The sequence below is a fragment of the Trachypithecus francoisi genome, unplaced genomic scaffold (assembly GCF_009764315.1).
Source record: "Trachypithecus francoisi isolate TF-2019V2 unplaced genomic scaffold, Tfra_2.0 Lachesis_group7, whole genome shotgun sequence".
Taxonomy (NCBI): domain Eukaryota; kingdom Metazoa; phylum Chordata; class Mammalia; order Primates; family Cercopithecidae; genus Trachypithecus; species Trachypithecus francoisi.
Window position 1 is genome coordinate 22,034,638 of NW_022681472.1, and position 23,127 is coordinate 22,057,764.

Sequence of the window (23,127 nt, forward strand, 5' to 3'; positions counted from 1 at the left end):
TGTGAATGACAAAATAATGGTAAATGTTTAGTTACTGTTACAATCAATTTTGAATTTAAAAGAAAAAGTATAATTTGTGATCAGTAAATCCAAAGTGATCATTGATTAAACAAAAACAAAAATCACTAAAGAAATTTATAAATCCATACCTGAAGATTCTTTTCCAATTTGACTTTGGAAGTGTTAGGGTTTGGTTTCTTTTTAGTAAGTGTATATGTTTTGTTGGTTGAATTTATATCTTGTTTTTCAGGAATCAAGTTGCACCTATTGTCATGTATTTCCAATAATGGTATCATTAATAAGGATGTAGTAAATATATTTTCTGACTAAGAGAGAAAAAAGAAAGAGGAAAATAACTAATTCAAAAATGGAGACAAATGGAGGGACTACTGAGTAAGTGGTAATGGAAGCCCTGTTTATTTCTCTCCAAGAAAGCATTTGGCTCTGCTGAAATTTCTAGTAATGTAGTAATATTAAGTATTTTGGAAATGAACCAAAGATAAACTCTGATATTTAAAATCTTGAGAACTACAATTTTTTGACATCATATATAAGGCAGCTGACTCCTCTCATAACAAAAGAAATTTTAAAAAAGTAAATAAGATATTCTCTACAGTGAATAGTTTCTCTGTGAATTAGGCAAAATGATACTAAAATAAAAATCCTCCATGAATCGCTAATGAACTGGCTACACAATGAGTAAGAAATAAGAACCACTAGGAGTTAAAGCAACCATTTAAAATAATAATCATAATCCTTTACAAACCTGCATGTCTGAAATGTCTTCAGTCAACAGTCGAGTGCCTGATTCTTCTTTTTCCCAATTATCTAAGACTAGTGATTTTCTGACTTTCTTCCCAGAAGCGGTATTCTAAAATGAGTAATTTGTTGTAGAAGCTTTATGGCAAAGTCTCTTGGATACAATAAGACTTTTATTAACAATAATACTAGAAGATTACCTCTTGTTTGCAGCTTTTGTAGGCAGGTTCGTCTTCCTCTTTGAGGAATAGGTCTGTTCCAGTTTCTTCTTTTAAAACTTCCCGAATATCTTCTTCCAAGAAGGCAAGTGGCTGGGACTAAATTGTTTTTTAAAATGTTGTAAAAAGTCATTTATAGCAATTCCTTTTTCTCCCTATATATAGGAAACTCATCTTTTATACTTTCCCATTATTGTCATAATTTTCTCCTAGCCCCTATAGATATATTAATTTAATTAATCCATTTTATGGCAAAACAATATCACACATTTGCAAGTACTGAGTAAAGAATGGCAATTTCTTCTTTCTAGGCTACTAAACAAAAATCTTCCTTTTGGGGAAACCACTGTAGCTCCTGCTTCAGGTCAGGATCTTCAGAATTAAACAGAAAAGAAAGATGTTATTTCTCAAGTATTTTTTTTTTTACATAAAAATAAGAAATACAGAACATATTGGGAATACACTAGCTCTTCTTTTTTTTTTATTTTTTATTTTTTATTATACTTTAAGTTCTAGGGTACATGTGCATAACGTTTATATCATGTATCACCCCAATGCAATCCCTCCCTCCTCCCCCCTCCCCGTGATAGGCCCCAGTGTGTGATGTTCCCCTTCCCGAGTCCAAGTGATCTCATTGTTCAGTTCCCACCTATGAGTGAGAACATGCGGTGTTTGGTTTTCTCTTCTTGTGATAGTTTGCTAAGAATGATGGTTTCCCTAATCACTGCTGTCAAGTATCTCACAATCTTTGTGCTAACAAAGAGAGTCCCTCTTATTCTACTTTTATTGTATTTATTACACGGTATGTAATTACTAGTTAACATGTTTCTGTTAGCACAAAGATTGTGAGATACTTGACAGCAGTGATTAGGTCGTTTTCATCCTTGTATACCTAGCCTAAGCAAAGAGCTGACACAGTATCCAAGAAGAGGGAGAGAGTGAGTGTGTGTGTGTGTGTGTGTGTGCGTGCGCGTGCATGCGCACGTGTGTGTAGTGTGGGAGGGTAGGTTATGGACAGACAATTGAGTGTGAGCTAAGTGATGAAATAGTCTCAAAATATTATTCATCTAGCTTTCTGTCAAATAGGTAAGCACAACTTATAACCCAGAAAAAATTTAAAAATTATATCTAACTTATACCTATCATAACCAAGATATACTTGAAAAGGTAATCAAACCTCTACTAAATAAAAGAACTGGCAGCACTTAATAACCAGCAACTGCCGGGCATGGTGGCTTACGCCTGTAATCCCAACACTTTGGGAGGCAGAGGTGGGCGGATCACGAGGTCAAGAGATCGAAACCCCATCCCTACTAAAAACACAAAAATTAGCCGGAGGTGGTGGTGCACACCCCAGGAGGCTGAGGCAGGAGAATTGCTTGAACCCAGGAGGCAGAGGTTGCAGAGAGCTGAGATCACGCCACTGGATTCCAGCCTGGGTGACAGAGCCAGACTCCATCTCAAACAAACAAACAAAAACAAACAAAAACCAAAAAAACACCAGCAGCTTAAGTCCTCAGCCAGCAAAGTTAGAGAGAATAGTATTCATATATAAATGAGATTTCACAGAACTTACAAAAACTTTTAAAACGAAAATAAAATGTTAAAAGTGTTCTCATCTAGACTGAGACATACAGGAATTATGTTAATGTTTCTGTATACTTCTCAAAGAGCTTATTATTATTATTATTATTATTATTATTATTTACTTATTTATTGAGATGGAATCTTGCTCTGTCACCCAGGCTGGAGTGCAGTGGCACAATCTCAGTTCACTGCAACCTCCACACTCCCCGGCCTTCCAGTTCAACCAATTCTCCTGCCTCAGCCTCCTGAGTAGCTGGGATTATAGGCATCTGCCACGATGCCTGGCTAATTTTTTGTATTTTTACTAGAGACGGGGTTTCACCATGTTGGCCAGGCTGGTCTCGAACTCCCGACCTCAGGAGGTAATCTGCCCACCTCACCCTCCCAAAGTGCTGGGATTACAGGTGTGAGCCACCACACCCGGCCTCAAAGAGCTTTTTAATGATGATATTTCACCAAGAACATAAAGTATTCTTTTTTCAAATTAACTTTTAAGTTCAGGGGTCCAAGTGCAGGTTTGTTACATAGGTAAACATGGGGGGTTGCTGTGTAGGTTATTTCATCACCTAGCCAGGTGCAGTGGCTCACACCTGTAATCTCAGCACTTTGGGAGGCCAAAGCAGGCAGATCACGAGGTCAGGAGTTCAAGACCAGCCTGGCTAACATGGTGAAACCCTGTCTCTACTAGAAAATTAGCCAGCGTGGTGGAGGGCACCTGTAATCCCAGCTACTGGGGAAGCTAAGGCAGGAGAATCACTTGAAACTGGAAGGCAGAGGTTGCAGTGAGCTGAGATCACATCACCGCACTCTAGCCTGGGCAACAAGAGTGAAACTCTGTCTCAAAACAAAACAAAAACAAAGATTATTTCATCACCCAAGTATTAAGCCTAGTACCCATTAGTTATTTTTCCTGATCTTCTATCTTCCCACTTTCCACTCTCTGAAAGGCCCCAGTGTGTGTTGTTCCTCTCTAAATGTCCACATGTTCCCATCATTTAGCTCCCATTTATAAATGAGAACATGCAGTATTTGGTTTTCTATTCTTGCGTTGGTTTGCTGAGGATAATGGCTTCCAGCTCTACCCATGTGCTTGCAAAGGACATGGCCTCATTCTTTTTTATGGCTGCATAGTAGTCCATGGTGTATTTGTACCACATTTTCTTTTTTTTTTTTTTTTCCTCAATATTTTTTTGAGATGGGGTCTCACTCTGTCACCCAGGCTAGAGTGCAGTAGCATAATATCAGCTCACTGCAACCTCCACCTCCCAGGGTCAAGTGATCCTCCCACCTCAGTCTCCCAAGTAGCTAGGGCCACAGGTGCACATCACCATGCCCAGCTAATTTTTTGTATTTTTGGTAGAGATGGGGGTTTCACCATGTTGTCCAGGCTGGTCTTGAACTCCTGAGCTCAAATGATCTGCCTGTCTTGATCCCCCAAAATGCTGGGATTATAGGCATGAGCCACTGCATCCAGCCCACATTTTCTTGATCTAGTATAGTATTCTTAAAAAGATCTGGAGTTTTTTCCCCCTTTAAGAACATAAATGTCCTAGAATAGGGCTAAGACAGATTAATTCATTCACTAGCAAGAATCATTCTCTTAATTGCTCTAATGTGTCAAAAGCAAAGAACTCCTGCATTTAATACTTTTCAGGTTTGATACTACCAAACTTAATACTTCTACAGAGTTTTTGGCCTTTTGAGTAATTCACAGTAAATATTAAAACAATCAAAGTTTATTAAAAAGGCAACAGATATTTAAGATATACCTGATTAAAATTCCAAAGCCAATCTCCAAGAAGTGCATTTGACTCATAGTAAGATACAAAAGAAAGCTAAGTGGTTAGCATATAGTAGATGCTCAGTAAATAACTGGAGGAGGAGGAGGAGGAGAAATGAGAAGTCAGCTTACTGCAAAGAAATACATGAGCCTGGCCGGGCGCGGTGGCTCAAGCCTGTAATCCCAGCACTTTGGGAGGCCGAGACGGGCGGATCACAAGGTCAGGAGATCAAGACCATCCTGGCGAACACTGTGAAACCCCGTCTCTACTAAAAAATACAAAAAACTAGCCGGGCGAGGTGGCGGGCGTCTGTAGTCCCAGCTACTCGGGAGGCTGAGGCAGGAGAATGGCGTGAACCCGGGAGGCGGAGCTTGCAGTGAGCTGAGATCCGGCCACTGCACTCCAGCCCAGGCGACAGAGCAAGACTCCGTCTCAAAAAAAAAAAAAAAAAAAAAGAAATACATGAGCCTATAGATATGCTAGGAATTTTAATTTCTAAATCATTGTCTTCCTTTTATCTTAAATTGCTGATGCAAGTAATCTGTTTTGGCAATGGTCAAATTCTATCCAAAGAGCTGTGAGTGCTGCTGGTATTAAATTTAAAATGTCAGAAGGCTAGTAAACAAACCGACAAGGAATTTAGGTATTTGAAACCTACTACAAATGATACTTTTGTTTTTGTTTTTTTTTTCAAACAGAGCTGCACTCTGTCCCTTAGGCTGGAGTGCAGTGGCTTGATCACCATGCACTGTAGCCTCCACTTCCCAGGCTCAAACAAACCTCCTGGGACTACTATAAGAGCATTCTACCACATCCAGCTATCAAATGATAATTTTTATTCCACTTATATGTTGACCAAATGACCCTGACTCACTGTAGAATTTTTAAATGCTTTCAAATCATTGTTCACTTGTCTAATCGCCAATTAGTTTACATGCCCCTATGAAGGCAGGAACCATACTTGACCTTTTCAACATTTATTCCATCCCTAAAGCCTAGTACAGTGCCTGGAACCTATTAGCCACTCAATCAATATTTCCTGAATTAATGATGAATTTTTAAAATAAACAGCAAAACACTGAAACAGACAGGCTAAATCAATCAGGTAATTCCACACAATGGAATATTATGCAAACATTAAAAATTATGGGATAAATATATACATTTACTTGGTTAAATTAAAAAATGGTGTTATAAAATAATAAAGTGTGGTCATACTCTTGTTTTATTTATGTATATGCATAAATAAAAACTCTAGGAAGCTCTAAAGGAAACATGATTGTTCACAGCAGTACATGGAGCTAAATGACAAAAAGACTCAATCAACCCTACTATGTACCCTTTAACACAGTATTTTGAAAAAGAAAGAAAAGACTAGTAGATGTGTGTGTGTAACATGCTTTTGGGCAGAAAATTAATTAAATCAACTAAACTAGAATTTGCTAACAAATCTAACCAAAAAGTGACTCAAAATAGAAGAACATAACTAAAAAACCCTGGAAGTCACCAATATTTTAAAAATCGTATTTCTAAAGAACTTGTCAGAAATCTGTATCTGCCTAAAATGCCCATCACTTTTCCAAGGTATTTCAAAGGCAGTAAGATATATGAAAGCACAGTAACTAGAACACTTCCCAGTCCTATTCATTCGTGAACTACTACCGCAAATACTATTATTAGAATAACAGCAGCAACCAAGCACACACTACTTGAAACTCAGACAAGCTCCTTTAATTACATCAACTCTTTCAGCTTCACAGTAACAATTTGGGGTGTGTTTTATGATCTCCTTTGCATAGAAAAGGAAACTGAGCCTTTTCCTAATTAGTTTCCTAAAGAGGTACCCTGATTAGTTTCCTAAATATTATCATGAAAGTGCTTCAGTATATCAAAATACTAAAATTATTTTATTCTAATACATGTAACCATGACTGAAACTACTAAAATGTAAATTTCAGTATTAAGAAAAGCGTTCCGGCCGGCCGCAGTGGCTCACTCCTGTAATCCCAGCACTTTGGGAGGCCAAGGTGGGCGGATCATGAGGTCAAGAGATCAAGACTATCCTGGCCAACATGGTGAAACCCCGTCTCTACTAAAAATACAAAAATTAGCTGGGCATGGTGGTGCAAGCCTGTAGTTCAAGCTACTTAGGAGGCTGAGGGAGAACTGCCTGAACCCGGGAGGTGGAGGTTGCAGTGAGTCGAGATTGAGCCACTGCACTCCATCCTGGTGACAGAGCAAGACTGTGTCTCAAAAAAAAAAAAAAGAAAGAAAAATGAAAAAAAAAAAAAAAAAAACAGAAGTTCCACTGACACCTGATCTGTTTTCTCTGGATGCTATAAAGTTAAGAATTCAAAACAAGCCAAGCAAGGGTTTATTTACAAGTTAAAGAAAAAGGTGGACACAAAATTCAAACTTAAAAATTAGGCAAAGCGCAGTGGCTCACACCTGTAATCCTAGCACTTTGGGAGGCCGAGGCGGGGGTGGATCACCTGAGGTCAGAAGTTCAAGACCAGGCTGGCCAATGTGGTGAAACCCCATCTCTACTAAAAATACAAAAATTAGCTGGTGTGGTGGCGGGCACCTGTAATACCAGCTACTCAGGAGGCTGAGGCCTGAGGATCACTTAAACCCAGGGGGTGGAGGTTGCAGTGAGCTGAGATCATGCCACTTCACTCCAGCCTGGGCAACAAAGTGAGACTCCATCACAAAAACAAAACAAAACAACAACAAAAAACTTGAAAATCAAAAGATAAAGCTTTGTATCTGTTTCAGTAAACATCTTTTTTAAATGTTAAAAATCAAAGTGATAAAAATCACAATTTGTGTTTTATTAAAATTAGGAAAATTATTAAAAATAAAATAAATATACATACCACAATTTTAAGAGGTCCATATTTTTTCTCCTGAGCAGCAAGCGCATTCTTAAAAGGAGTAGGAGTTCTTGGTGTGGTACCCAATATAGATCTTCTAATAGTAGGTGTTCTGAAACTATCCAATCATTTAGATATTTATATTATAGTCACAATCTGATTGCATACAAGTTACTGAAAGCAAAGCAATTTAAGCACATGCTAAATTTTCTTACACACACACACACAATTCTGATTTCAATCACTCAAAATAGAAAAAAGAATTAATACAGAAAAGAGTACTAGAAATGTTTTCATTGAAATCAAAGATACTATATTTAAGTTGGTTTTGACTGTCCTAAGGAGAAAACATAAGGCTATGATTTAAAAAAAAAATTCTGGCCCAGCCCAGTGGCTCACGCCTGTAATCCCAGCACTTTGGGAGGCTGAGACGGCCAGATCACCTGAGATCAGAAGTCCAAGACCAGCCTGGCCAACACAGTGAAATGCCATCTCTACTACATATACAATATTAACCAGGTATGGTGGCACATGCCTGTAATCCCAGCTACTCAGGAGCCTGAGGCAGGAGAATCACTTGAACCCGGGAGGTGGAGGTTACAGTGAGCCGAGATCTCACCATTGCACTCCAGCCTGGTCAACAAGAGTGAAATTCCATCTCAAAAAAAAAAAAATTCTAAGTCCTGTAGGAATAGGGATTATGACACATGCTATTTATATGCACAATAAGCTAATCTACTCTTGACATTGTGCTCCCCATTTTCTCTAACACAATTATTTAATACCTACTTACCCTACATTTTCCTTTTGATCTTTGGGAGTTGTTTCCTTATGAAGAGGAGTTGTAATGAGAACTTTCTGCCCACAAATAGGGGTTGATGTAAATGAAGGATTTTCTATATTAAGCTGTTCATTTCCAGGACATGTGTTGAAAAACTAAAAAGGGAAGAGAGTTTAAAGATGATTTCTAGAACATCAAAATCCCTACACAAATATTAAACTAAGATTTTCCAATTATTTCTTCATACCTCTTTTAAAAAGCTTATGAATAATATTATACTTATACTCCATGGAAATTATGCTCCATGAGGGTAGGAATTTTTGTCTAGTTTGTTCATTTTTGTCTCCCCAGCTCTTAGAACAGTGTTTAGCACATATAGGAATTCAAGAAACATTTAACAAATATTCAAAAGTTACAAAAAAATACTAAAAATTTTAAAAAGTGTATTATCAAATAGAGATCCATAGAAACCATAAACAGTTGCTATGTTGGATCTAATAATTTTGTACAACAGTGTGTAACTGAAAAAAACAAGTTTTTTTTTAGCTCTTATTAATAAATGACCTTAAGTGGCTTTTTTATGAGAGTATTTTAATTTAGAATATAATAACGCTTTGCTGATGAGAAATACAATTGTCTGGCAAATTTGCCTATCTAGAACACAGAACCTCTAAGCAGTCAAAATTGGTATCACAGAGTCCATCTTCTAGATTATATAATTTACAATTGTGAAATACTAATTATATTCACAATACAATTGTGAAATACTAATTTATTTTTGTAGTCAAAAGATTAGAAATAGTGATATGAAGCCATAGAAATGGCTTCAAAGCTACCTATAACTAGAATGAAGTCTAGCTCTATCACTTCTGGCTCTGAATACTTGAATTCATTTTACCCTAAGATTAGTAATCAAACCCTCTTTTACAGGATAAAATCCAAACAGTTTGCCATAGGAAACAAGCATCTTTCAGCCACTTCTACCTTAGAATTCACACTTCAACAAAAATTGCTAGTGTGCAAAACTCCAGAATAGAAAACTGCTAGTGTGCCCAAGCCTACTTCACTTTCCCCAGTGCTTTTTAACTCTGAGAGCAGGTCTGGGGGTGAACAGACTATTCACATTGTAGTCTATACAAATGGCATCCCCTGAATCATGGGTGCACAATTTTTAGAGATCTATGTTCTGCCAGATCCTACTTATCTCCCTAGCCTCAAAATATACTTCCAATAATATTCCAGCATTCTCCATGTTTATTTGACCATTAAACTCCCTCCTTCCCCCTTAAACTTTGTAGCCTCTGTCAAACACTTTCAGAAAACATCAGCTCCATCTCTTACTGTTGCCTTTTACAAGTGACTCAACTTCAGAATTTTATTCTACCTAACTCCTTTTGAAAGAGCATCAATTGAGATGCTATAAGAAAAGTGTATGGAGGCCGGGCCGGTGGCTCATGCCTGTAATCCCAGCACTTTGGGAGGCTGATGCGGGCAGATCACCTAAAGTTGGGAGTTCGAGACCAGCCTGACCAACATGGAGAAACCCGTCTCTAATAAGAATATAAAATTAGCCAGGCATGGTGGCGCAACGCCTGTAATCCCAGCTACTTGGGAGGCTGAGGCGGGAGAATCACCTGAACCTGGGAGGCAGAGGTTGCGGTGAGCAGAGATGGTGCCATTGCACCCCAGCCTGGGCAATCAGAGCAAAACTCCATCTCAAAAAAAAAAAAAAAAAAAAAGTTCGGCAAACAGCCTGGAGCATAAGCAAGTGTTCAATAGGAAACTGTCCTAACATAAACATCTACTGTCCAGGATATAATAAGAGAAGAAAGTAAGTAGGTAGTTCTGGACATCCTTGGGAAACCTCGTGACACATTAAATTCTTACAGTAAGCAATTATCTAAGTTTCTTCCAAAGAACGTTAAAAGGAAAAATTCAGTGGGCAAACTAAATAAATTAAATAGGTAAGGTCACTTTAAACTTTATCAGGTGTATCTATCGCACAGTAGTCAGTCAGGAAACTGGATCTCAGTCTCAGTCTTGCATTAGATAACTTTGGGCAAGTCAATTTTACCTTTCCGGGCTTGTTTTATGATGAATTCTATAAAGATATGGGACTACAAGATAAAGAAAATGTCTCTCTAAACACTGTAGTATAATATCATGCAGAACCGGGAGCAGTGGCTCACGCCTGTAATCCCAGCACTTTGGGAGCCAAGGCAGGTGGATTACTTGAGTTCAGGAGTTCAAGACTAGCCTGGGCAACAAGGCGAAACCCCATCTCTATAAAAAATACAAAAATTAGCTAGGTGTGGTGGCACGCATCTATAGTCCAGGCTACTTGGGGGCTGAGGTGGGAAGATCACTTGAGCCTGGGTGGTTGAGGTGGCAGTGAGCCGTGTTTGTGCCACTGCACTCCACCCTGGGCAACAAAACGAGACCCTGCCACTACTACATTTTGTGAGATAATCTCTCAGAGTTCAGTATTCTCAAGTATACACTTAAATACATTATTTTTTTATGTTATCAAAGTTACCAACTGCTAGTAAGGATATTAAATATCTAATTTAATTTAACTCATTGACATTTAGAAACATAAACAAAATCAACACTGCTACCTGTGAAGGAGAAAATGGTAGTGTTTTCAGTGGTGTATGTTTTAGCGCTGTATTACCACCATCGTTCAATGAGCCATCCCTAAGTTCGCTGCCTGGGGAAAGACCCACTCGCATTTTTCTCTTCTTTCTGAGGATGGCTGGTGGCGTGCTAAACTTGGCTACATTTGGGGATGTTAAAGGAACAGCTTCACTGTTGCCACCATTACAAGTGTTTTTTTTCCCTTCAAGTACAAGACTGACGTTAAATTGGCATTCCATGGCTCCTTCACTGTGCTGAATTCTCATTAATTTAACTGGGGTGGATTTGATAGGAGAAGCAGCAGCATCAGAAATATCAAAACTGGTAACATCACTCCATGCTACAGGATCCTGCAATAAATTAAACTGTTAATAAAGTTAATGCTATAACCTAGTTAAATCTGATCTTGAACACAGGATGATGATTTCCACAGAGTTAATTAACAACTCATTTTATCAGTAGAAATGCTTTCCTTGGACATTTTTTTTTAAGCAAGGCCATTTGAGAGGAACAGATTATGGCTTTCCCATGATTCCAGAATACATAATAGTTCATCTAATTCAGTAGTTGAAGCTTACTGTCAAAGTATTTTAAGTAAGAAAAACAATTTGTAAGTTATTATCAAAAATTAAGTTATTATCAAAAAGTACAATTCATTATAAAACTTCACATTCTACTCCACATCAGGAAGACACCATCAAATTCTACATAATCATTTGGTAATGTGTATGAAACGTGTTAAAAATGGTGATATACTTTGATCCAGAAATTCAATTTAACCTAAAGACATAATCATGATTTTACACAAAGCTTTATATGTTATTTGTAATGCTGAAAAACTAGACACCACCTAAATGTCTAATAATAATAGTACATTAGGTAAATATATTTTCTTATATTCATCTGATGGAATACTACAAAGCCCCTAAAATTCAAATTTAGGCCAGGCATGGTGGCTCACGACTGTAATCCCAGCACTTTGGGAGGCCGAAGTGGGAGGATCACTTGAGGTCAGGAGTTCGAGACCAGCCTGACCAACATGAGGAAACTCCATCGCCACTAAAAATATAAAAATTAGCTGGGTGTGGTGGCAGGCACCTGTAATCCCACTACTCAGAAGGCTGAGGCAGGAGAATCGCTTGAACCCAGGAGGAAGAGGTTGCAGTGAACTGAGATTGTGCCACTGCACTCCAGCCTGGGCAACAGAGTGAGACTCCATCTTAACAAAAAAAAAAAAAAAAAATTCAAGTTTAAAAAAGTTAAGGAAACAGAAACATGCTCATGACAGGGTGGAAAACAAACAAACAAAAAAAAATCCACAAATGTAATACAGAAGTGTATTTTGGGGTTTAAAAATATAATGTGTTTTCTAAGTGTAGAACACAGACTGAAAGGAATATATCAAATTATTAACTCTGGGTTTATGAAATATTTTAATTTTCTTTTTTACAGTTTTCTCTAGTTTCCAGCTTTCTATAATGCATCTGTATAACTTATATAATAAAAAATGAATTAAGTTTTTAATTTTTAAAAATTCCTCAAAAGGCACACACTTTGAAAATTTTAAACTTTTTTCCACTAGAAGCCACTGCAAAATACCAGAACAAAATTAAGTATGGCATACAAAACATAAAACTGGTCAATGTCCAAAACTGAGTTTCTAAGCATGAAATCATATAACTAAAATTGAACTTTTGATAATCTTACAATTTTTTACTTACAGATTCAATAAGTTCTAGAGTCTCTGCAAATTCTGGGATGGTCTGCAAAGAGGACAACACAGCGTTTGCCTCCACGGCCAGGAACTTTGTGGGTGAATTCTGCTGAGCAGACACAGGCTGATTTTCATCCATACTGTAAAACTCACTAGTGTGCTCGTCAAGGCTATTTAGAGTATTAGACATGTTATCATCCATGAGGAAACTACCAGACCAGCTAGAAAAACTTCCAGGCTGCTAAAAGTACAAAAGAAATTTGAATATTATTTGTCATTCTCAATGTAGGCATAAATTCAGATTTCAACACATTTCAATTAGGCCAAAAATATAGTAGCAAATATTTTGTCTTTCCTCAAAACTGGTATACTTCTTTTCATTAAACTACATGCTTTGACTATGTTTCTTTTTTCTAATTAAAATTTTTAATCTATACAATCATGATGAGATAAAACAAGCATTTACATACAACATAAAGTCCAAACTCTTAGAATCTGGCTACTCCCTTCCTTCCAAACTTCATTTCTCAACACTTCTACTCAAGAGCTATATATTTAAATCTTACCAGGTATATCTATTTATTTCTGGTAGTTATCAGGAATACCCAACTATAGCACTTGCAATTCCCCCAATGAATTATACTCTTGACCTTGAGTGCCTTTGCACATATTGCTGCTCCCTTTATCTATTAATAAAATGCTCTGTAACCTACTGACCAGGGAAGCTATTCTTTTTTTTTTCTGAGGTGGGAGTTTTCACTCAGTTGTCCAGGCTGGGGTACAGTGGTGTGATCTCGGCTCACTGCAACCTCCACCTCCTGGGTTCAAGCAATTCTGCCTCAGCCTCCTGGGTAGCTGGGATTACAGGCACCCACCACCACACTCAGCTAATTTTTTGTATTTTTAGTAGAGATGGGGTTTCACCATGTTGGCCAGGCTGGTCTCAAACTCCTGACCTCAGGTGACCTGCCCACCTTGGCCTCCCAAAGGGAAGCTATTCTTATCACACAGTTCAAATACTGGAAAGCACTTCATCTGATTATACACTTTTATCTGCTTCATTTATAATAATGTTCTAATTCATTTATCTTGCTAACATATAATCATTGTCCTTCAAGGCTGAGTTCAATTAGGACTTCTTCCAGGAACTTTTCCCTGATGACAATAATCTAAATCAAGCACCTCTCCTATATGTTACCATAAACTTTGTGACTCACAAATTGTCAAAAGTCAGAGAGAATTCTAAAAATAGCACGAGAGACCAGGTACGGTGGCTCATGCCTATAGTCCCAGCACTTTGGGAGGTCAAGGCAGGCAGATTGCTTGAGCCCAGGAGTTTGAGAACAGTTTGGCCAACATAACGAAACTCCATTTCTACAAAAAATATAAACATTCGCTGGGCATGGTACCACGCGCCTGTTAGTCCCAGAACTTAAAAGGCTGAGGTGTGGGCATCACTTGAACCCAAGAAGTCAAGGCTGCAGCAAACTGTGATCACACCACCGCACTCCAGCCTGGGTGACAGAGTGAGACCCTTATCAAAAGAAAATTAAAAATAAAAATTGCAAAGTAAAAGTATTACATCACACATAAGGGAATCCTTATTAGATAACAGATTTATCTGAAAAAACCTTACAAGCCAGAAGAGAATGAAATGATACATTTAAGAAGTACCGAAAAAAAAAAAAAAAAAATGCCTGCCAAGAATACCCAGCAAAGCTATCCTTCAGAAATGAGGGAGAAATAAAAGTCTTTCCCAGACTTTTTCTTTTTAAATGGTGGCAATTCATCACCACTAGATCAGCCTTACAAGAAGTGCTCAAAAAAGTCCTATATCTGAAAGCAAAAAGATAACAAATACTATTATGAAAATATGTAAACGAATAAAATTCACTAGCAGAGCAGGTACACAAAGGAGAAAGATAAAATAATCAAACCGCTGTACTACAGACAATCACCAAACTGCAACAATAAACGTTAAGAGGGGAAGAAAGAAACAAAGAATATACAAAACCTGAAAATAATTAACAAAATGAAAAGAGTAAGTCTTCACATATCAGTAATAACCTTGAATGTAAACAGATTAAACTCCACACTTAAAAGACATAGACTAGCTGAATGGATTAAAAAACACATGACCCAACTATATGCTGCCTATAAAAACTCATGTCACCTGTAAAGACACATATGGACTGAATGTAAAAGGATGGAAAAAGATATTCTATGCAAACAGAAACTAAAAGCAAGCAGGAATAGCTATACTCATATCAGATAAAGCATAATTTAAGTTAAAAACTATAAAAAGAAGCTGGGCATGGTAGCACATGCCTGCAACCACAGCATTTTGGGAGGCCAAGCCAGGCTCAGGAGTTTGAATCCAGCCTCGGCAACATGGCCAAACCCAATCTCCACAAAAGTAAATAAATAAATAAATAAAAATAAAAATTAGCTGGACACGGCAGCACACGCCTGTGGTCCCCGCTACTTAGGAGGCTGAGGTGGGAGGATCACCTTAGCCTGGGAAGTTGAGGTTGCAGTAAGCTGAGATCACAGCACTGTATTTCAGCCTGGGGGACGGAGTGAAACCCTGCTTCAAAAAAACAAAACAAAACAAACAAAAAAGAACACCCTATAAAAAAAGACAAAGAAGGGCAATACATAATGATAAAGAGATCAATTCAGCAAGAGAATATAATTGCAAATATATATGCACCAATATCAGAGCGCCTAGCTACATCAAGCAAATATTATTTGATCTAAAAGGAGTAATAGATTCCAATACAAAATAGTTGGAGCCTTCAACACCCCACTCTCAGCAATGAAAGATCATCTAGACAGAAAAATCAACAAAGAAACAAACATTGGCTTTAAATTGAACATTTATACCGAATGAACCTAACAGCCATCTACAGAGTATTTCATGTAATATCTGCAGAATATACATTCTTTTCATCAGCACATTCTCCAGGGCAGATCACATATTAGGCCACAAAATAAGTCTGAACAAATTTAAAAGAATTAAAGTCATATCAAGGGTCTTTTTTGACCATAATGAAATAAAACTAGAAATCAATAACAAAAGGAACTTTTGAAATTGTAAACGGAAATTAAACGACATGCTTCATTGACCAATAGGTCAATGAAGAAACTAAGAAGGAAACCAAAACATTTCTGGAAACAAATGAAAGTAGAAACACAACATACCAACACCTACGGAATATAGCAAAAGCAGTATCAAAAGGGAAGTTTATAGCAATAAATGCCTACATCAAAAAAGTGGAAACATTTCAAATAAACAATGTAGCTAGAAAAATAAGAACAAACCAAACCCAAAGCTAGTAGAGGAAAATAAATAACAAAAATCAAAGCAGAAATAAACAAAATTGAGACAAACAAATACAAATAATGAAAGGAGAAGTTGGCTTTTTAAAGAAATAAACAAAATTGACAAACTGCTGGCCAGACTGAGAAAAAAAAAGACCCAAATAAATAAAATCAAAAACAAAAAAGGAGACACTACAACTGATACCACAGGAATACAAAGGATCATTAGAGGCTATTATGAATAACTGTGCATCCAATTAGAAAACTTAGCAGAAATGGATAAACTTCTGGAGAGATATAACCTATCAAGATTAAACCAAGAAGAAATAGAAAACCTGAACAGACCAATTACAAGTAGCAAGATTGAATCCATAATAAAACATCTCCTGTAAAAGTAAAGCCCAGGACCCAATTCATTGCAGAATTCTATCAAACATATAAAGAAGAACTATCAATTCTTTTCAAATTCTCTCAGAAAACTGAAGAGTAAGGAATTTTTCTAAACTCATTCTACAAGGTCAACATTATCCTGATACCAAAACCAAATAAAGAAAACTGTAAGCCAATATCCCTGATGAACATAGATGCAAAGAGACATTCACCAAGATCAGACGGAATTTATCCCAGGGATGTAAGGATGATTCAACCTACATAAATCAATAAATAAAATCAAATATCAATAGAATAAAGATTATTATTATTATTTTTTTTTGAGACGGAGTCTCGCTCTGTCGCCCAGGCTGGAGTGCAGTGGCCAGATCTCAGCTCACTGCAAGCTCCGCCTCCCGGGTTCACGCCATTCTCCTGCCTCAGCCTCCCGAGTAGCTGAGACTACAGGCGCCAGCCACCTCGCCCAGCTAGTTTTTTTGTATTTTTTAGTAGAGACGGGGTTTCACCGTGTTAGCCAGGATGGTCTCGATCTCCTGACCTCGTGATCCGCCCGTCTCGGCCTCCCAAAGTGCTGGGATTACAGGCTTGAGCCACCATGCCCGGCCAAAGATTATCTTAATAGATATGAAAAATCATTTGATAAAATTCAACATCCCTTCATGATAAAAACTCTCGACAAGTTAACTATAGAAAAAACATACGTCAACACAATAAAAGCCATATATGACAAAACCACAGCCAACATCATACTGAACAAGGAAAAGTTGAAAGCTTTTTCTCTAAGATCTCAAATGAGACAAGGATGCCCATTTTCACCACTTTTATTCAACTCAGTACTGGAAGTCCTAGCCAAAGCAATTAGGCAAGAGAAAAAAAAAGGCATCCAAAATGGAAAAAAGGAAGTCAAGCTGTCCCCATTTGCAGACAACATGAACTTATATATAGAAAGCCCTATAATAACCTTACATAAAGTTTCTCTTAAAAAAACTCTTAGAACTGATAAACAAATTGGGTAATGTTGCAGGATAAAACATCAACACACAAAAAATCAGTCGTATTTTGGCTGGGCATGGTGGCTCACACCTGTAATACCAGCACTTTGGAAGGACAAGGCAGGAGGATCACTTGAGGTCAGGAGTTCAAGACCAGCCTGGGCAACATAGCAAGACCCCCATCTCTAAAACTAAAAAATAAATCAGTATTGTTTCTATACACCAACAACAAACTAGCACAAAAAGAAATCAAGAAAGCAGTGCCATTTACAATAGCTACAAAAAAAAAAATACGTAGGATAAATTAAACCAAGGTAAAAGATTTCTGCAAGAAAAACTACAAAACACTGATAAAAGAAATTGAAGAAGACATGAAAAAATACAAAGATCTCCCATGTTCAAGACTAAGAAGACTTAATATTGTGAAAATGACCATATTACCAAAAGTAATCTACAGTTCAGTACAATCTTTATTAAAATACCAATGATATTCTTCCCAAAAGTAGCAAAAACAATGCTAAAATTCATTTTAAAAACTACAAATAGTTAAAGTAATCCTGAGCAAAAAAACCAACAAACAAAAACAAAAGCAAAGCTGGAGGCATCACATTAACAGGCTTCCAAATATTCTATATAGAGCTGTAGTAACCAAAACAGCATGGCACTGGGACAGAATACAGAACCCAGAAATAAATACACGCATTTACAGCCTTTCAACAAAGGCACCAAGAACACTCATTGAAGAAGAGACAGTCTCTTCAATAAATAATGCTGGGAAAACTGGATATCCATATGCAGAAAAATGAAACTAGCTCCCTATCTCTCACCATATTAAAAAAAAAAAAAAAAACCTCTTTTTTTGTGAAAGAAGAAAATCAATTCAAAATGGATGAAAGACTTAAATGTAAGACCCAAAGTATAAAACCACTAGAAGAAAACATAAAGGCTGGGTGCAGTGGCTCATGCCTGTAATCCCAGCACTTTGGGAGGCCAAGGCAGGCAGATCACTTGAGGTCAGGAGTTCGAGACCAACCTGGCCAATATGGTGAAACCTCATCTCTCCTAAAAATACCAAAAAATTAGCTGGGCATGGTGGCAGGCGCCTTTAATCCCAGCTACTCAGGAGGCTGAGGCAGGAGAACTGCTTGAACCCAGAAGGTGGAGGTTGCAGTGAGCCGAGATCACGTCACTGCCACTGCACTCTAGCCTGGGTGACAAGAAAGAGGCTTCATCTCAAAAAAAGAAAGAAAACATAGGAGAAATGTTTTAGGATGTTGTTTGGGCAAAGATTTTATGGGGAAGATCTCAAAAACACAGGCAGTAAAAGCAAAAATAGACAAATGGGATTATATTAAACTAAAAAGCTTCTGCACAGCAAAGGAGTCAATCAACAGAGTGAAGAGAGAAACGATGTGTAGGATGGGAGAAAATATTTGCAAACTATTAACCAACAGGGATTAATATCTAGACTATACAAGAAACTCAACAGCAAAAAATACTAAAAATAATCTGGTTTGGGTTTTCTTTTTTGGTTTTTTTGTTTTTGTTTTTTTTGAGATAAGGACTGGCTCTTCTGCTCAGGCTGCACTGCAGTGGTACCATCCCAGCTCACTGCAACCTCCCCACCTCCCAGGCTCAAGCCATCCTCCCACCTCAGCATTCTGAGTAGCTGGGACTACAGGCGCTCACCACCACGCCTGGCTAAGTTTTGTATTCTTTGTAGAGATGGGGTTTCACCATGTTGCCCAGGCTGGTCTCGAACTCATGATTTCAAGCAATCTACACACCTTAGCCTATCAAAGTGTTGGAATTACAGTCATGAGACAAGGCGCCCAGCCAATAATCTGACTTAAAATAGGCAAATGAGCTGAACCAATATTTATCAAAAGAAAACATACAAATGGACAATGGGTATATTTAAAAATGCTCAATATCACTAGTCATCAGGGAAATGCAATCAAAACCATGATGAGATATCATCTCACCCTTGTCAGAATGACTATTATCAAAAAGACAAAAAATAACAGATGCTGGCAAAGATGTGGAGAAAGGGGAACTCTACTGTTGGAAGGAATGTAAATTAGTACAGCCATTATGAAAAACACTATGGAGGCTCTTCAAAAAACTAAAAATAGACTATAATATGATCCAGTAATCCCACTACTGGGTATGTATCCAAAGGAAAGAAAGTCATACATGTACTCCCATGTTCATTACCGCACTATTCACAGATATGGATTCAACCTAATTGCCTATCAACAGATGTGTCTGTATATTTATACACACACACACACACACACATAACCACATAATACTATTTAGCCATAAAAAAACCATGAAATTCTATCATTTGTGGCAACACAAATGAACTTGGAGGACATTATGTTAAATGAAATAAGCCAGGCAGAGAAAGATAAACACTGCAGGTTCTCACTTACATGTGGAAGCTAAAAAAGTAGAGCTCATAGAAGTATAGAGAAAAATAGTGGCTACTAGAGGAGAAGAAGGGGAGCCAAGGAAGGGGAGCAGAGAAGGGAGAGTAGCCAAAAGTTGGTTAATGGATATATAAGTACAACTAGAGAGGAGGAGTAAGTTCCAGTGTTCTATAGCACTATAGGATAACTATAATTAATAGCAACTTATTGTATATTTTCAAATAGCTATAAGAGCAGGGTTTAAATGTTCCCAACACAATGAAATGATAAATGTTTGAGGTGATGGATGTGCTAATTACCATGACTTGACCAAGACACATTGCATACATGTATCAAAATAGTACACTGTACACCCAGTAAATATGTACAATTACTATGTATCAATTAAAAATAATAATAAAAGCAAAAAAACCCCTTGTGTCTTATTTTATCATATACTATCCTGTTTCTTGTCTACATTCCCATTGCAGAGTAAAACCTGAAGTCAGAGACTATGTCATTTTTCTTTATCTCTTCAGAAATGCACACTAGGCAATTTATTTATCTTGCAAGCCCAGTTTTCTAGTGTTTTATAATAAAAAATAAGAAAAGAGGCCTTGAAGAGTTATGAATGAGAAACATGTGAAGCGTGTAGCACTGTTCAACAGAACTTTCTGAGATGATGAAAATGTTCTATATTTCCAGCTGCTCAATATGGGAGCCACTACCCATATAAGCAACTGATATGTGGTTAGTGCAACTAAAAAACTGAATTTTAAATTTTATTTAAAATTAAATGTGGCTAGTAACTACCATATGGTAGAGAGCACACTGAAAGTCTATAGGAAGCACTGAATAATGGTAACTATTACTACTAAAAGTAAAAATTTTCAGAATGTTCTAGAGATTCACAAAATGTTACATTTCAACTTAAATAAGGTAATAAAACACTGTTGCAAAGCAAATTCGACCTGTTTTAAAAATAAAAGAAATTAATCTCATTTCATTATTTCCTATTTCATTAGCATAGCCACCTTCTGACTTGACAATCACTTTCAGGAGACAGCATGGTTCTCCTGTCATGCTGGAGGGAACATGTGGTTCCCTCCAAACCACACACCTTTCAGTTGGTATGCAGGTGAGAAAAAGATCCAACACACAAAGAGGGCGATAACTGGGCCCAGTGAAAAAACCATAGGTTACAATCAGTCAGACCTAACCTAAATGTGAATCTCTTTTTCTTTTTCTTTTTCTTTTTTTTGAGACAGGGTCTTGCTCTGTCGTCCAGGCTGGAATGCACTGGCCCAATCTCGGCTCACTGCAAACTCCACCCCCCAGGCTCAAGTGATCCTCCCACCTCAGCTTCGCGAGTAGCTTGGGACTACAGGAGCACACCACCATGCCTGGTTAATTTTTTTATTTTTTGCAGAGACAGGGTTTTGCCATGTTGCCCAGCCTGGTCTCCAACTCTGGCCTCAAGTGATCTGCCTGCCTCAGCCTCCGAAAGTGTTGGGATTACAGGTGTGAGTCACCATATTCAGTCCTAAATGTGAATTCTCTAATGAAATTCTACCCTCTTAACAGTGTTAACATCAGGATTACCAAGCATATATAGAAAACATTCACAAGAGTACAGCACAATTGATACTCAGTAAAATGGCGGTCAATATTATCATATAACTGTTTAGGAAAAAAAGCATTAGGCAGGGCATGGTGGCTCATGCCTGTAATCCCAACACTTTGGGAGGCCGAGGCAGGTGGATCTTGAGGTCAGGAAATCAAGACCATCCTGGCCAACATGATGAAACCCCGTTTCTACTAAAAATACAAAAATTAGCTGGGTGTGGTGGCACGTGCCTATAATGTCAGCTATTTGGGAGGCTGAGGCAGGAGAATCGCTTGAACCAGGGAGTTGGAGGTTGCAGCGAGCGACAGTGCAAGATTCTATCTCAAAAAGAAAGAAAAAAATGCTTTATATGTGTATGGAGTCTATTCTACTGGCTGCAGTAACTTCCCTCTAGAATTCAGAATATGCGTATTCAACCAAATCTTTATGAGAGTAAATTTTAGATAGTGAGATCTAAAAAGAAAATAACTTTCTTTCTTCCTTTTTAATGTGAAATATTCATTCTTTTAGTTATATCTTTCCTATTAAATTAAAAAAGGGTAAGATTCTATTTAAAAAATCCAAAATGGTTTAAACATGATATAATCATCTACAAATGTTGATTCTCTCACCATAATTCTTTGTGGCTTTTTTTTTTTTTGAGACAGGGTCTTGCTCTGCCACCCAGGCTGAAGTGCAGTGGTATGATCATAGCTCACTGCAGCCTCAAACCCCTGGGCTTAAGCAATCTTCCTCCCTCAGCCTTTTGAGTAGCTGGGACTACAGCCACGTGCCACCATGCCTGGTTAATTAATTTATTTATTTATAAAATGAAGTCTTGCTCTGTTGCCCAGGTTGGAGTGCAGGGGTGTGATAACTGCTGACTGCAGCCTCGACTTCTCAGGCTCAAGAGATCCTTCTGCCTCAGCCTCCTGAGTAGCTGGAACCACAGGCATGTGCCACCACGCCTATCCAGTTCTTTTTAAATTTTTTGTAGCGGTGGGGTCTCACCTACCAAGGCTGGTCTCAAACTCCTGGGCTTAAGTGACCCTCCCACCTCAGCTTCTCAAAGTCCTGAGATTACAGGCATAAGCCACCAAGCCCAGCCTACTTGTAGCTTCTTAACAAAAACAAATTAACTTTAAGGTAAGTATATGTCAGGTCTTCCTAGTTGCTCATGGTTTTTGCAGTTTCAAAACAGAAACTGCAACATAGGGAAATTCTGTCTCTACAAAAAGTATATTTTTAATTAGCCAAGTGTGGTGGCACACACCTGTGGTCTTAGCTACCCAGGAAGCTGAGGTGGGAGGACTGCTTAAACCCAGGAGGCTGAGGCTGCAGTGAGCCATGATCGTACCACTGCACTCCAGCCTGGGCAACAGACCAAGACCCTGACTCAAAAAACAAAAAACAGAAATTGCTTTTCTTATAATACATATCTTGCCTATTATAATCAATAAATATCATTTTTATTAATATCCTCTTATGTAGTATAAAGACATCACCAGTTGCCTCATAATTCTATTTCAAGATTTCAGGTTATCTTCGTAGTAATTTTGCCTGAGTTCCCAGTCACTCTCAGTATTCTGTCCTTTCATTTAGTCCCAAACAAAAAACAAACAAAGAAACCCTTTTCTAAACGTAAAAAGGGGCGAGGAATGGTGGCTCATGTCTGTAATCCCAGTACTTTGGGAGACCAAGGTGGGCAAATCACTTGAGGTTAGGTGTTCAAGACTACGGTGAAACGCCATCTCTACTAAAAAAATTTTAAAAATTAGCTGGGCATGTTGGTACATGCCTGTGATCCCAGCTACTTGGGAGGCTGAGGCAGGAGAATCACTTGAACCCAGGAGTCTCCTGGGTAGTTAGGACCACAGTTGTGCACCACCACACTTAGCTAATTAAAAAAAAAAAAAAAAACTTTTTGTAGAGCCAAGATTGCGCCACTGCACTCCAGCTTGAGTGACAGTGAGACTCTGTCTAAAAATAAAATAAAATTATAAGCCTCCAGGTATTATTTTAAATTTTTAAAAATGTTATTTAAAGGAAGG

At 37.8% G+C, this 23,127-nt stretch overlaps 1 protein-coding gene across 1 annotated transcript in view; it reads right to left on the minus strand.

The window, feature by feature from the left end:
- The window catches only part of MYBL1 (MYB proto-oncogene like 1), a 49,471-nt gene that overhangs the window by 3,731 nt on the left and 22,613 nt on the right, over positions 1-23,127 (minus strand). The window contains exons 9-15 of the mRNA XM_033203172.1: positions 12,358-12,591; positions 10,618-10,986; positions 8,012-8,154; positions 7,222-7,336; positions 960-1,076; positions 767-871; positions 150-326 (exon numbers count right to left, since the gene is read on the minus strand). Coding sequence (XP_033059063.1) covers positions 150-326; positions 767-871; positions 960-1,076; positions 7,222-7,336; positions 8,012-8,154; positions 10,618-10,986; positions 12,358-12,591 — 1,260 coding nt within the window. The remainder of the gene's footprint in view (positions 1-149; positions 327-766; positions 872-959; positions 1,077-7,221; positions 7,337-8,011; positions 8,155-10,617; positions 10,987-12,357; positions 12,592-23,127) is intronic.